Source organism: Parus major, chromosome 3, assembly GCF_001522545.3.
Source record: "Parus major isolate Abel chromosome 3, Parus_major1.1, whole genome shotgun sequence".
NCBI lineage: Eukaryota > Metazoa > Chordata > Aves > Passeriformes > Paridae > Parus > Parus major.
This window is the reverse complement of record NC_031770.1, coordinates 1,243,603-1,258,606: the sequence shown is the minus strand read 5'-3', so window position 1 is coordinate 1,258,606 and position 15,004 is coordinate 1,243,603. Positions and strand designations below refer to the sequence as shown.

General features: G+C 41.1%; 1 protein-coding gene across 2 annotated transcripts in view; it reads right to left on the bottom strand.

Annotated features, from left to right (window-relative positions):
- Positions 1–522: 522 nt before the first annotated feature.
- ACYP2 (acylphosphatase 2) overlaps positions 523–15,004 on the bottom strand; it is a 32,502-nt gene continuing 18,020 nt past the window's right edge. For both annotated transcript variants that reach the window (XM_015622455.3, XM_019006132.2), the window contains exon 4: positions 523–1,301. In XM_015622455.3, coding sequence (XP_015477941.1) covers positions 1,187–1,301 — 115 coding nt within the window. In that variant the 3' untranslated portion in view covers positions 523–1,186. The remainder of the gene's footprint in view (positions 1,302–15,004) is intronic.

The following is a 15,004-nucleotide window of genomic DNA, read 5'->3' as shown; positions in this document are numbered from 1 at the left end:
AAAGGTCAAAGAAAAAAAAAATCAGTCTAGTGGTGAGCAGAAATACCTTTCTAGGCACACCTTGCACTGAGGGAGAAGTGCAGTGCTTAAGTTAGGAAATGTCCTTCCTCCCTGAAATGCAAACCATGAGAGCTGTAGATTTGGTGCAGCTGCCCAAACTGACACCACCTACCCCAGGAAGGGGGACAGGGCAGCCAGTGGGAACACCAGCTTTAGCATCCTCCTGAAGTCTCCTGGAACGTTCTAATCCTGACCCACAAGCCCCACAGGAAGGAGGATCTAGGTGTGATCCAGCCCTGACTGACTCCAGGGTGGCTGTGGAGACAGCACTGGATATGGGAACTGCACCCACAAAGGACCAGACTCATCCAGGATTTACTGCAAGCTCATGGCTCAGGATTTCCATGAACTTCAGATGATGGATGTGGGTGCAAGTTCCATCACAGTCTTAACTCAGGAGCAAATACACATCCATAATGAAAATCACTTAAATCTTCACTTTCAGTAAGAACACTAAAAAGCAAAGAGATTAAAACATCCTTTATAGGCAGCATAGATGTAAGATACAGGTAGACAGGAAAAAACAGGGTGTGAGGTCACATATTTCACTACCTTGGAACAAGATTTATCTGAATTACTATGGAGAATTTTAATCCAGAGATGGTTAGATAAATACATTGTTTCAAACAAGGATTATTTTAAATTATCACTATAACTTTATTAATTATCACAAAGGGCTTGGTTTATAACAGACTTGTTACACAGAACCCTTAAGTGTTCCAGTTCTGTAGTTATGTATTTTTGGTGAGATTACAAACAGTAGAACATAATTTTATTATTATTTTTCATCTGAAATATGACTCACAGTGTAAAGATTAGGTACCATCTGGTTGTATGTAACAAGTCTCATTGTGCACAAATAACCACCAGCACTTCTAAGCTTTTATCTGTCTTTCAAAGCTGCAATAAATTAGATACTGGCATTTTAGACACTAAATGTTGACATTCATGGTGTAAGATGTCTAACACAGCAACATGGAATTCTTACTTGGTGGGAAAAGGGAGCATTTATGTTTATCCCTAGTACAGAAAAGCATCCCAATGCTCTTGTGACATTTGATGGAGGCACAGAAAATATCATGCAGCAGAAATGTCAGAATTTTGTGCTTAGTGACGTTCCCTCCTGTTAGTATCTAGTGTTGAAATCCGAGAAGTCGAGCTTGGAAATCTCCTTTTCGTTGGAAAAATTTGTTTTATCGATGCGGGAACTCGGGCTTCCAACTTTGCTCAGCCAGGATTTCCTGCAGGAAAAATAAGAGAGGGTTGGCAGATAAGGAACTGCACACATGGGGGTTATTTTCTGTCATGCCTTCACTCACTTTTACTTTTTTAAGAGCCATAAAAAGCATCTTTCAAAAAGGAAATTACCCCAAATCTGTTCTTTTCTGCTTTCCCTCCCTTTCCCTTTTAAAAGCAAACCAAACTCTTTAAAGGCATCAGTGTTTCCAGGGGATTTACACAAAATTACATAAAAACCACAGCTGACAAAAGGGCTAAAGCAGATTTACTGCAATGATCCCTTCTAAACACTATTAATAGCATTCCAATAGGTATAATTACCTTTGCAGATTCAATACTTGCTTTTAGCAAGGACCTACAAACCACTGATAACTGAAAAGTGACAGGAAAACAATCGCAACAGCCCGTTTTTACTCCTTGCTGGTAACTAGAAGAATGGGAATGGGAAAGGGATGAGTTCAAAACCAACAAAAAAACCAAATTACATCAGAGCAATAGTGATTTGTAATAAATACTGAATGTTTTAACTGGATACCCAAACACTGGAAATGCAGCAGGTGAGTGCTTACACAGAGCTTTATTTACAAAAAATACTTGGCCAATATTTTTGGTTGTACTAAACTCCCAGAAGCAGAAAAGAGAAAGTATCTTATTGTACCATTTTGAAGGAGAAATATATTTCTACACAAATAATTTTTAAAAGTTAGTATAGCTACTTAGCTGATTACTATTAAAAAGAAATACTCACCTAAATTCTGTTTTGAAAACAATAGGAGCTGTCTTACAGACTTATGCTAATTAATCCTTTGCAGAATCACACTGAGCATTGTAAACTGCAATATTCTAGCAGTAAGACCTAATTTTGATGTCTTTATCATGAGAATCATGAACAGAAATTACTTACCTTGACCCAGTAAATCAGTATATCACATCTGAGATACAGAAACCCACCTTGCTAGAGACCCTACATGCAACTTTTCTTGAAAAAGCAGATCTTGACAGCAGAAAACACTGCAAAACATCTCAAGGGGCTTCTCTGGTTACCAGAGACAAATAATTTCCCCATGAATCACATTAGTCCTTTGCAGATTGGTCTCATCACTGCCACAGACAGTAGGACTTGAACAATAAAACAGAGCTGTATAGAATATAATATATAAAATATATATATTCTCTGTATAGAAACACTTCCTACAAAACAGCAACCAGACCCAGGTATCTCATGTTCCAAGTGTGACTTGCTCCATTTTAGCATAGAGAAATTAAACTACCTGTCAGGTGTTTCCACTTCTTCACACCTCTTGTTCTTTATTGAATGTTGGGAACCATCTCCCGTCCTATCTCAGATAAAGTCTTTCCAGCAAGGAATACAACACAGGAATGAGAGGAGTAAAACAGGAGAATACAACTTCCAAATTCTACTGGAAGCCTCAAGGCAGAGGGGATGTTTCAACAGAAGGAAACAAGCCTTAGGACAGACCAGTCCCTTTTGTTTCATTTTCAGAAAAAAAAGAAGTGAGAATGGTTCTTGTTTATTTACCAGGAAAGTCTCCAGTAGTTGGATGTCCTTGAGCAAGAAGAATGAACAAGTATTTGGAATACTGAATTAATCTCCTAAAAATAGTAGAAATTGCATTTTAAGCAATGTAATCATTTGTTCACTACTTCCTTTTTTCTTCCCGTTTTGAAGGTGAGCTTATCCTGGACAAAACCAAAAGGAATATATTCCTTATCCAGCCTTCACAACAAGAATTCATCCCTGGGTGCTTCCACCTCCCAAGTTCTGCTGGGTGAAGAAATAACTACAAACTCTGACTGGAGCAAACAACCCATTCTCAGCTCCACATACTCTCTTTCACATGAATAAGGATGAAGCACAAATTATGAAAATCCAATTAGAGCAACCCAGCTCCATGGAAACTCTTTACAGGATGTGTGTGTAATTCCTTATTTAATACAGGAGGGAGGGGAGGGGGCAATACCTGGGAACTGCAGGACTTTGGGGCTCAGCTCCACATCGAGGGGGCTTTCCTTAGCCATAGCCCTCTCTCTGCTCAAGTGACAGCTCAGTCACCAGCACTATGAAGAAGCACATTTTTTACAAGCTAAGAAAGCAGAAAATCAGTAGTTCCTAGAAGTTAAATGTCATCTCAAATCTCATCACTACCAGGGGTATTTTTAAAAATGGTTTTTACTTATGAGTATCCAGATCAACAGTGAAGAAAAGGTTCTGCACTTCCTCCTGCTTCACTCAGCCTTCTCAATTCCCATTCACCTCAGATCTTTTCATGTGTGCAGAGATGAGCTACAATTACTTGGAGTCTTAGCTTGTCATTTATAGCATCCATGTTAAAATTCACTGCTCCTTCCCACTTCTCCTCAGGAGTGCAGAGACTCCCTCCCCCTCGCCTCTCTGAAGTGAATGAGGACATTGCTGAGAGGACACCACACAGCTTCCTCTTGTTTTAAAAGAATTATTCCCAAAGTGACTGCTCCAATGAATCCAGAACAAGAGCTAACCTCTAAGTACCCATTTCTGACCACGTTTTATTTCATGGAAAGGTTTGGGTTGGGAGGGACCTTAAAACCCACCCAGTGCCACCCCCAGCCATGGGCAGGGACACCTTCCACTATCCCAGGTTGCTCCAAGCCCCATCCAACCTGGCCTTGGACATTTCCAGGGATGGGATCTGGGCAACGTGTGTCAGAGCCTCAGCACCCTCACAGGGAAAAATTCCACCCCAATATCCCACCCAACCCTGTCCTCTGTCAGTTTGAGGCCATTCCCCCTTGTCCTGGCGCTCCATTCCCTTGTAAACAGCTCCTCCCCAGCCCAAGTCTATCTAGTCACTCTTGGCCATGCTCTGATCCCACTGAGTTGTGGATAACCATGAATTTCTGATTTACACATTTACACATCTCCCTGTCCAGGGGAGAAGTCAGCACTCCTGAAACAGCTTCTCAACCAAACCACACAGCTTCCCTATCCCCATGTTCATGGGGGATACTCTGAGGAGCTTAAAACAATTGGGTCTGTCACTCTTTCCCTTCTCTCCTTTCATTAACTGAAGCAAACCTCACTAAGGGACACTGCCTTGGCACCCCAGCAACAGAGCCCTTTCCATTCTCTACACATTCTTGGAAAACAACATCCAAAGAGCTACGTTTGCACCATCCCAGTTTACATCTCTGTGGAAGCAGCCTTGCTATGCACAGTATTCTGAGCACGAAAACACTCCTACCTGTTCACTTGGCCAGGATGGAGCCTGGCCAGGTATCTGCAGAGCTCCCTGGAAACGTTATTTAAGGAGTTACATCTCTGGAACATGGGATAATCACAGAACCCAAGGCTAGAAAAGACCTCCCAGATAGATTCCAACCTTTGACCAAACACCATCTTACCAACTAAACCACAGCTCTAAGTGCTATCATTAATAATAATAATAATTAATAATGCTGGCACAGCCCTAAAACCCACAGTGCTTGAAATACTACAATAACAGAGTAACTTTCTGATTTCCTGAATAATATTTATTTTTTAACTCTAATCTCTGCTACAAAACAGATCTCTCTAAAACAAACAGCTTGCTTGGCATTATTCTCTGAAATGTTTCTTTACAATATGAAAATTACTTCTGCAATAGCTCATTTTTTGTATGCAAAAAAACTTTTATCCTGATATTGGAGAAATTTACAATCTGTGGTGCTAGGAAAGGACCTGGACATGCCCTCCAGCATTAATACAGGAGGAACCAGGCACAGGTTAGGAATACATTTCTCTCTCTTGCCTCAAGCTCAGTGTCACTTAAGTGGAACAGAAGAAACCTGTGCTTTTATTTAGAGGAAGAGAAAGTAACAGCATTGGCTTGTTTACATTTTATTTGCCTTTGTTTAGAATAAAATACTGCAGAGAATATTCCTTTTTGAAGATTATATTTACATCTGTGACAGCATATAGACCAGGCCTGCAAATATTTATAAAATCTCTCCAAAAATATTGTTGCCTTCTGAAACAGCACTGTCCAATTTTCATAAATCCTGATACTCCCACATTTGCAGAAGACACGTGGAATTCTCTCTCATGGCCATCTAGCTTTTGGGACGAACTTTAGCTACAATTTTCAAGCTTTGCTCTGTAATCTTTACTCAAAATTTTACTCAAAAACCTTTGTTTTTATAAACCCAAAATTCCTCTGTATAAAGACACCTCCCACCTTTCCCTCCTCAGCTTACTGCAGAGCCATTCCTATTGTCCCCTCACCTCTGCTCCTCCTACCAGGAAAACAGGTAATTGTAATGAAAATTTATAGGGTTTCTTGTTGTGAGAAAGTAGCAGAAAGAATAAAAGCCCTGGTAAAATAAAGTGTGCTGGGAACACTAGGATTTGAGAACAAGGCAAAGTGCAAGGGAGGGGAATTTTAACCCCATTATTAGGATGGTCCCACCAGAGCCCACCACATCCAAGCCAAGTGAGGGGTTACTCCAGAGGATTAAAGCAAGGAAGCAAAAGCAGCAGGACTGAAGGATACAGACCAAGCAGTGGGTGGCTGGAAAGGAAGGGACCTGCTGAGGCGTGGGCACGGTGGCCCAGAATAGAGCTGCAGCCTGGAGGTGTGTGGGAGCCTGGCTGCTCCTGCATCCCAACAGCAGGAATGCCTCGGCACATCGGGTATTTAACACAAGCTCTGCAAGTGTTTTAGGAAGGAGAGAAAGGTACTTAATCAAAACTGGTGTTTGACTCTGCTTTTAAACACAGCTGTCAGATGAATGTTGTTAATTTGTTTGTATTTCTTCCTTCCCCTCTGCACTCGGGCAGCATTTCCCTTGGGAATGCACGATGAGCTTTTCCTCGAGGTACACTGGAAAGGATGTCAGCAGCAATTTTACAGTTACTGTCGGACATGGCCCTGAGTAAGCCTCAAATACACATTTTGGTGGTGAATTTCTATTTATAAACTTGAGAAAAGTGACTTATGTGTTAATCATCACACTCCGTATGGTATTGGCAAGGCTTTTTTAATGTAAAAAAAGTGATCATGGCCAGTTTGCATCAGGAGAGAATTTGGCTCAGTGTACCTCAAATTGACACTGGTATCTGATCCATGTTAAATGTCCTCACCTATTACTTTAAAGAGAAGGAATTATCGCACAATGATAGAAACCAAGCCTGGAGCTGTTTTTGTTTTGTCATATACAATGCCAAGATCTGTTGTGCGTTTTCCTGTTAATCATCTTGGTAACCTTCAAGGAGGATTTAATCATTTCAACATGAGATCATAAGTATATTTTCATTAAAACTTATCAGCATACCTCTTTGTTTAAGCCATGTTAGTCAAGTCGCTTTTGGCTTCTTTCAGAGACCTTATCAGAAAAATCTCAGCAACACTGCAATCATTTGTTCCAAAGTAAAGAAGTGAGTGAAAAGTAAACCCAAATTCAGCCATTCCAGTAACTCAAACAAAGCTTTTATGTCCACACCGACCTACAGAAAAGTAGGAGACAAAGGGAATTTCCAGCTAAGCTTGTGTCCTGTCTCTTGGAGCAGTAAACATCCCAGGAAGCCAGCAGCAGCCAAAAGGGCCATTGTGTTTTCTCCCTGGAATCTGGCTGCCCCTCCAGGGACACTTGGCTCCCCAGGCTGACGGGGAATTTTGGCTAACCCCACCCACTGCACAGAACACCACTCAAGGTTCTCTGCCATTCCACTTCTATTAAACACAAGGCCACGGGAAGCTGAAATGATCAGGAACTGTTGCTGTTGGGGCACCAACAAAAGAAAAGCTCTTTCCAATGCTCAGCACCCATCACCCACATAAGATTGAACAAGGACTAAAGGACTTCAGCCTCTGACCAATTTTACCCATCAAAATGTTAATTAAACCTTTACACTGGCCATTTCAGAGCCATAATGAATCATCACACTTGACCAGCTCAGCTTTACTTCAGACCCACGTCTTTACACAGCCTGGCAGAAATCCAAGAGCCACAAGCCCAGCTGACCAACACAGTCAGGAATTTGAAAGACAACACTTCCCTGTCCTGCAGTCCCAAGGCTCAGCCAGACACAAAAGCCACAAGGAATGACACCCACAGTGCCACACTTGCTGCATCTCCTCAGATGAGACACTTAGTGAAGAATAATTTATTATTATGCAAGAACAAAAACAATGCCAGGCCAAACTGGAGTGAATTCCTTCAAGCACCACTGAGATTGTATTTTCCTCAAAAGTCTCCCTTACTTTACAAATCTCTTTGCATAGTTGAAGGGCTGGGGAAAAGAGTCAGAAGGCTCACTGAGAAGTTGCCATTTCCAATTATAAAGCTCTTATAGGAAAGCATCAACACTTTTAAAGTATCCTCTTGTAGAGCTCTGAGCAAGTCTGAGGGCCAATATTTAACATTTCCAGTGTTGCAGTGACTGCACATAAATTTATCTTTTCCTAGAATGTCTCTGTTGGAATACTTCACAAGCTAACAAGGTTGGCCTACAACTAAGAACTTTGGGTTTCTTTTTGTCCTTAGTTTGCAAAAGAGTTCTGAATTTTTTTTGTCAAGCATTCAGACAGCTCAGCTCAATTTTTTCCCCGATTTTACACTATGTGATCTAATTTGTTAATTTAAATTGCACACTTTCCAAGGAAGCACAGTTACACCCTCCCTTTTAACCTCCCATCTCCAAGTGCTTTTTTTAAAGCAACTGTGATATAACATAGTAGACATTTCAGAACATAAGAGCCAACAAGAAAATGTTTTAAATACATAATATTAGAGAGCACGAGTGTTCAGGAAAACACCAAGTGGATCCCACTAGCTAATAGTCTGCTTAAATTTTATAAGCTGAGAAAATTTGAGCTCTATCAAGACTTATTTTCATAATGCTCTATTTTTTTTGCTATTACAGATATAGCTCCAACAAGCAGAAAGCAAAAAATTAACATAAGGATGTTGCAGGGATTCTGTTCCTGGTTTGACAAGAGCTCCTTGTGATTTCCAGCAAGCCAGAACACAGAGGTGCATCCAGCAGGGTGTGTTTACAAGGCAGGGAACACTGCACCTGTCACCCACAGGATGCACATGCAATATACCCTGGAAAGCAGAGCAAGGACTGGGATATGTATTATTTATTGTTTCCATCATATACCCCCCAACCAAGACTTTGTGTCTGCTGTGCCTTGAGGTAAAGCTCCAGACACAAAGGCCTGAGGCAGGAGGGGCTGCAGGATGGGATGTGCCAGGCTGGCCCTCAAGGACCTCATGGAAGCAAACATCCCTTTCCACACCATCAGATCCCAAGGAATTGTATCCCACTTACAGTAAGAAAATAAATCATTCTTCAACATATTGCTTCTTAATAATGTTTTTCTTATGCCCTCACCTGTATTCAAAATACCATTTCTGACAGATCTAATCTCAATTTCATTTTTCCCTGGCTTTCCAAGTTCCATGAAGTTTTCCTTTCACTCTCTGCAGGCAGGTATTAAACACCTCACCCTAATGAAGCAATTCCTGATCCCAGACCACCCCAACAGGAGGGGTGCTGGATAGGTCAGCTGAGAAACCACATAAAAACCAAATATAATTCAGCCAAGGCAACTTGATTTCCTCAAAGTCTACACTGCAACAATTGTTGGGCTTTATACTTTCTAATAATATTAAAAAAATAGATAGAAAAGACTTTTTCACCACAGCATGCCAAAGGCAAAGCCCATCCTGGGGCCCATGGACTGTCACTACAGATATACTCACTGAGGAAAATTAAACACAAAGCTCCCAGCTATTTAAGGAAGCCATCAGAGCATGAAGAAGCATCTCAGTTCAATGTTTCTTTGTGTAAAAATATTGTTAAACAAGGCTTTTAATACATACTGAAATGAGATCTGATATGTGCTCTTGCCATTCAGTGTTGTACTACATCATGGTTTTTTATTAAACCTCATTTTCAGAGTATTTACCTAAAAACATTTTCCTGTTTATCTGCAACAGTGATTAGATGAATGAAGCAAGAAACAGATTTCTTTAAAACATTTTTCCTATAAAATGAACCCAGACTGGAAATCCCAAAATCTCACCTTCTCAAGGCAGCTCTGTAACTTTGTACTTGAAGTTACCACTCACAGAAAACAGAGCAGATTGATTTTATTAACAATGAGGGTAACTGGCTTCATCTTTCCTCCTAAACTTCCCAGGGGTTTGGACATTTTCCTGCTCATTCCAAATCTGCCTGATAACAATACATGATTTTGGTAGTGAGAGCTTCAGAATTCAAAAAATCAGAATAAAAGCAGAATTCTACTAAAGGGAGCATCTTATTTCTACTGAACTCAACAGCATCCTGTACCTACTGAAGTCAACACTTATTAGAGACAGGGACATAGACCTGATGTCTGCTTTTATAAAATTTAAACAAAGAACTACAACTACAGAAGAAAGAAATATCAAAACCAAAATAAACCATCTTCGGAAGTGCATTTCACACTAATTAAGTATTGCCAAATAGGTCTTGATAATAACTATTTTTAAGTACCTTGACCTGCACAAATTTGTTGTTTGTGCCTCGTAATTCCTTAATATACAGCAGGTTTTGATATTTTGCGAGATGCCTGGTCAGAAGAGAATTATTGACAAAGCATAAATATGTTCCTAAACACCATCTTCTCTTTTTTCCCATTTTTCCATCAAGCTTCAGGGGCTGTCAAGAAGTATCAAACATCTCATTTGTTTTCTGTGATTTATGCCATTTTCTTTTTTTTCCCCCCTTCCCCCTTTTTTGAAGTTCCCTTCTGCCTGGACAGATCTATTCCTGATGGCTTTTCCATGGCTGCTGCAGGAGCTACATGGGTTGGGATGTGAATTGAGCACCACAAAAATATCCTGGAAAAGCACAGATCTAACTAGTGGATTATTTTACTGAAATTTATGCACAAGTATTTTAGAAAAACCCCCAACTCGTTTCACAGTCAACTTGGAGTTCCTTGGTGCTTCCAGTGACAAAGATTTCCAAAGGTAGGGAGCTGAAACCCTCACACTGAAGACACAGAGGCATCCCTAGAATAAAACCTCTCAAAAGCCAAGCTCAGGCTCTTTGATTTTGCTCATGATTTATTTGAGCGTTACAAAGTGCACAGAGAAGAAAAGATGTTTTCAGTTTTTGGCAACACCAAGACCTTCAAAGAAAAACAACAAAATAATAATTTATAGGAGGAATTATGCAAACTTCCAAACATTAGCAGTGTTATGATTGGGGGAGCTGCTGTGAAATAATCATCTCACAAAATTCATGTCAGAACAGTTCATGTCATCATGCTTTTTATAAGAGCAAGCTGCCTGGCTGTCCAGAAAAAACAGTCCAATCACTATATAAATCATATCAGTTAAATATGAACCTCAAGCAGCTGCACTGATATTCAGGACAGAGCATATGTGGGACAAAGAAAGTGGCTAGACCATAGATTTGCCTCCAGATAAAGGCACTAAAAGCCTCCAGGAATTCCCAAGATAAGGACCAAGTTTTAGGAATATTTATGATGATATGACAGATTTTACCACCAAACAGATGTAACTGAGATCAGGAAGGAGCTCCAGAGTACATCACCTCTGTGAGTCACATTCCAGGCGCTCAGACTGGGTACCTCAGTAAAAGGAAGAATCACTGGAATTTTTCCAAAGGCATAGAAACATCATTTCACCCTTTATCATCTCAACAAGCAGCAATAATTGCCATTTCATTCAGCACAGCACTAAGACACGAATGCAGAGTCAGTCCCATTTCTTACATCATGCTGAATCCCTCTCCTGTGTTTGGAGAAATGAGTGGTTGCTTATTCTGGTGGAATTTTCATCAGTAAACACACATGCAAAGACATCTGAAGCAGCATAACTGCTGCCACTGTGTAAATAGATCCTACTGAGGGCAAATCTGCATTTATACCTAGAGCAAAAAATATAAAAAAAGCTAATCTTGACTGTGACAACTCCACATAGAATATATTATCAACCACATACAGGTTTCCAGTTCCAAAGACATTCATTTTCAAAACAAGCCATCCCTCAAACTCTTGGATACCAATCACCAGAGCACATTTCCTCTTGGACAGACACACTCAATTATTTGGGAAAACCAAATCCCTGCAGGAGACTGGAAATCCTGGCACTGGGAAGTCAACAGATGTCAGAACCCAGTCAGCAAGGACTTCTAGGAATTCATCAGCCAGTGAACACCTGTAATGCTGATTCCAAGCATTAAACATACATAATGGCATGATCAACCTAATACAGAGCTGCTGCATCAGTTTTCTTTGCAATCAAGGGCATTTGGCCACAGAACTTGACAAATTATTAAATAAATAATTCAGATTATCACTTTCCTGCCCTTTTATGAAATTCTGAGTGTGGACTGTGGAGCCCAAATTAAGCCAGAACATTGCATTACATGTTCAGAATTCCATGGAACTTGGCTCTCCAGCTCTTTTGCTACAGGGCAAACAGCACAAGGCTTATCAGGAAGGTGCCAGCAAGTAAAGAAATGCATCTCCACCAGAGAACAAATTTTCCCCATAATATAAAGCAGAAAAAAAGCATTTTTATTTAATTAAAACATCCGTTTCAGCTTTAAACTCAGTACAGGACATCACAGGCTTGCCTATGTATTTGTTTACTGAAACAATGGAAACAAGTTCAGGATTCAAATATTGACAGATCATCTACTATTGTAATGAAAATCCTTCTGTTCCTTCATTCTCCCTTGACTTCAGGATAGAAACAGCCTTCTCTATGTCATTTTGTTTATTTATCCCTATATTGAGCCAGTATGTAGAAAAAATACTATGACATTTCCTTAATTTTTAACCCTCTCAAATAGATAAAACTCCCCATTTCAGCTTTAAATCATTATTTTTACCCCATTTTTAACTGTTGGACATTTTTAATGACTTACCTTTCCCAATACTGGAAGACAAAGCCCCAAATAATAAATATTGATGGCTCCATTTCTTAAGGGTCCTTTATCTTCTAGGTGTGTGTTAAGAATCAGTTCAGTGACCATCTAGGAAATCCAACCACTACAATAATTTTTTACTCAGGATATTAATACTTTTAATCCAAGAGTCTGATCCCCTACAAATACACCCAACAACTGGTAATATAACTAACTCAAGGATTAAGTTACCAGCTTGAGAAATCTGGGCTGAGCTTCTCAGACAAAGAAATCCAGCAGGAACTTCAAGGGGCAACACCTCCAGCTAAAAAGCAACACAATTATGGTTGAGAACCAGAAAATTTGATTAAATATTAATATCTCCTGCTTTGCCTTGCTTCTGCAGCAGCAAATGGATAACGACAGAGACAGAAAAACCTGCCCAGCTCATCAAGTCGTAGGTGCTGGTTAAATGAAACTTTGACTGCCCTCCCTGTATTTAGAGATGGAGAACAAGTGCTCTGAATTGCTGGAGCAGATTCTCTCCAAACCCCTCAGCACTCACAGATCCAAAATACTGGATGGCTTCCACAAACTGGTAAAGGGATGACAGTTCCCTACCTTTCACAAAACACTAATCACTGATTCTGTTAGGAAAAGACACACCTTTTTCCCAGCTATACAACTGATACACGGCTGGGGTGACCAGTAAGCACCAACTGACCAAACCCTGAAGGAACAGGACAGAAAATAAAACCTCTTTATTCCACCTAAACACATTTACAACCCTTACAAGACTAATTAGAAAACAATCAGGGAGAACCCTAAGGAGAACAAATTACCAGAACAGAAAACTATGCATAAACAATTCAGGCCTTTATCTGCATGTATAATTTTAACACAATTACATTTACCACGAGCACATGGGACAAAAATGGTTGTGTGGCTGCAGCTTGAACATGAACCATGAGCAGCTGAAAGCTGCCACATTTAAACAGAGCAGCCACACAACTGTGATGGAAACCTGGCTGAACACCAGATCCAAGCAGAGACACTAAAGGGGGGTGCAGGGAGCACTTAATTCAGAACAAGGAGTAGTTTTCCCATTCAGTTTTATGCGGATAAATCTTTTTGTCTCTCCCATTTTTGTCTCTTCACCACCCTTACAAGTCAAGTCTACCTTGCCATATCTACATTCCATTGCACACCTTAAGTGACAGCTGGATGTTCCCAGCACTCTGCTGCTTGGTGGCACAACGTTGACTTAGGAACTCAGCAAAACAGACAGATGAAACCTACAAAATTGGTTTAGAGCAGAGTTAAATGTGGCAAAGAGCATGAACAAGACCAGCACGCCTAAATCTGCACATATCAAAGCAGAGCAACAGCTCTCCACAACACCTGAGCTCCACATCCTCTGGTTTTATACTCCAAACAGTCACAATGTGCATCAACACTGGCAGAACTGGAATCCCAGGATGGGTCAAGGTAAAAAGGGACCACAGTGGCTCAGACCCACTATCCCAGAGCACACAACACAGGATTGTATCCAGCCGGTTCTGGAACATCTCCAGAGAAGGAAACTCCACAGCCCCTCTGGGCAAGCTGTTCCAGGACATTCTTCCTCCTGTCCAGGTGGAATCAGTTCCTGCCTGTTCATCTTGTGCCGTGGCTGGGCCCCCTGGAACAGAGACAGTCCCTGCAGACAGGGACACCCAGGGCTGAGGGCCCCTCTCAGCTGGGGCTCCTCTCCAGGCTGAACAGCCTCAGCTCCCTCAGCCATTCCTGGGCACAGAGATTCTCCAGGCCCTTCCTCATCTCCACACCATCACCAGCCCCACTCCAGGAGCTCCCTGTGCCTCCTGTCCTGATGACCCCCAGGACTGGACACAGCACACTCCTGATGTGTCTCCCAGGGCCAGGCAGAGGGGCAGGATTCCCTCCCTGACCTTCTGGGAATGCTCTTCCACTGCATCCCACAGCACTGCTGGTCAGGGATACCCTGGTGTCCACCAGGACACCCCAGGTCCTTCTCCACAGAGCTGATTTCCAGCAGGATGGAAAGAAAAGCCCGTGAAGAATGAGGGCACCACCCCAAACCTCCTGAGGAGGTTCCTTGGTTGTTGAGGAGTCTGTAGGAGGCAGAGACAACAGCTCCAGCGTGTGAGGGGACACCAAGTGGCAGGTGACAAGGACCAAGCTTTCCTTTTGATTCCCATCCTCACACATGGAAGAGAATCAGAGAACTGGGTACACTTTCCACTCCTGTGCTTCTATAAAAATCACTTTGTAGGCTGCTCCAAAGCAACAGAGCTCAAAGCTAGGGATTTTTATGTAAAATGTGATAAAGAGGACCTAAATCTGTTCCATGATGTTACTATGCAACATTCAAACCGTATCCTTTGCTGATATGTTTTTAAAATAAATACAGTTTCAAAGAAAATTCCAGGTCCCAAGCAATTACTTATTACTTACAGTTCTTCAGGGCACTTCAGAGAATCCTGGGAGAGATTGTGTTTGCAAAGGAATGCAAAACACTTCCCTTATGGCAAAATTCTTTCAGACAAAGAAACTGTTGCTGGCTAGAGAATACAAATCATCCCAAGCTCATCAAAAGGATTTTTTGTAAAGCAAATTATTCTTCATTAATTATTACTTCATACACATTCACCACTTTTAGCAGCGCTTTCACACAAATTTATGTCTCTTGAACTGATATTCAGCCCTATGAAATAACAGAAAATAAATGAGGTGTAACTGTGAAGGTCACCTTCTCCCATGCACCTTTAAGGA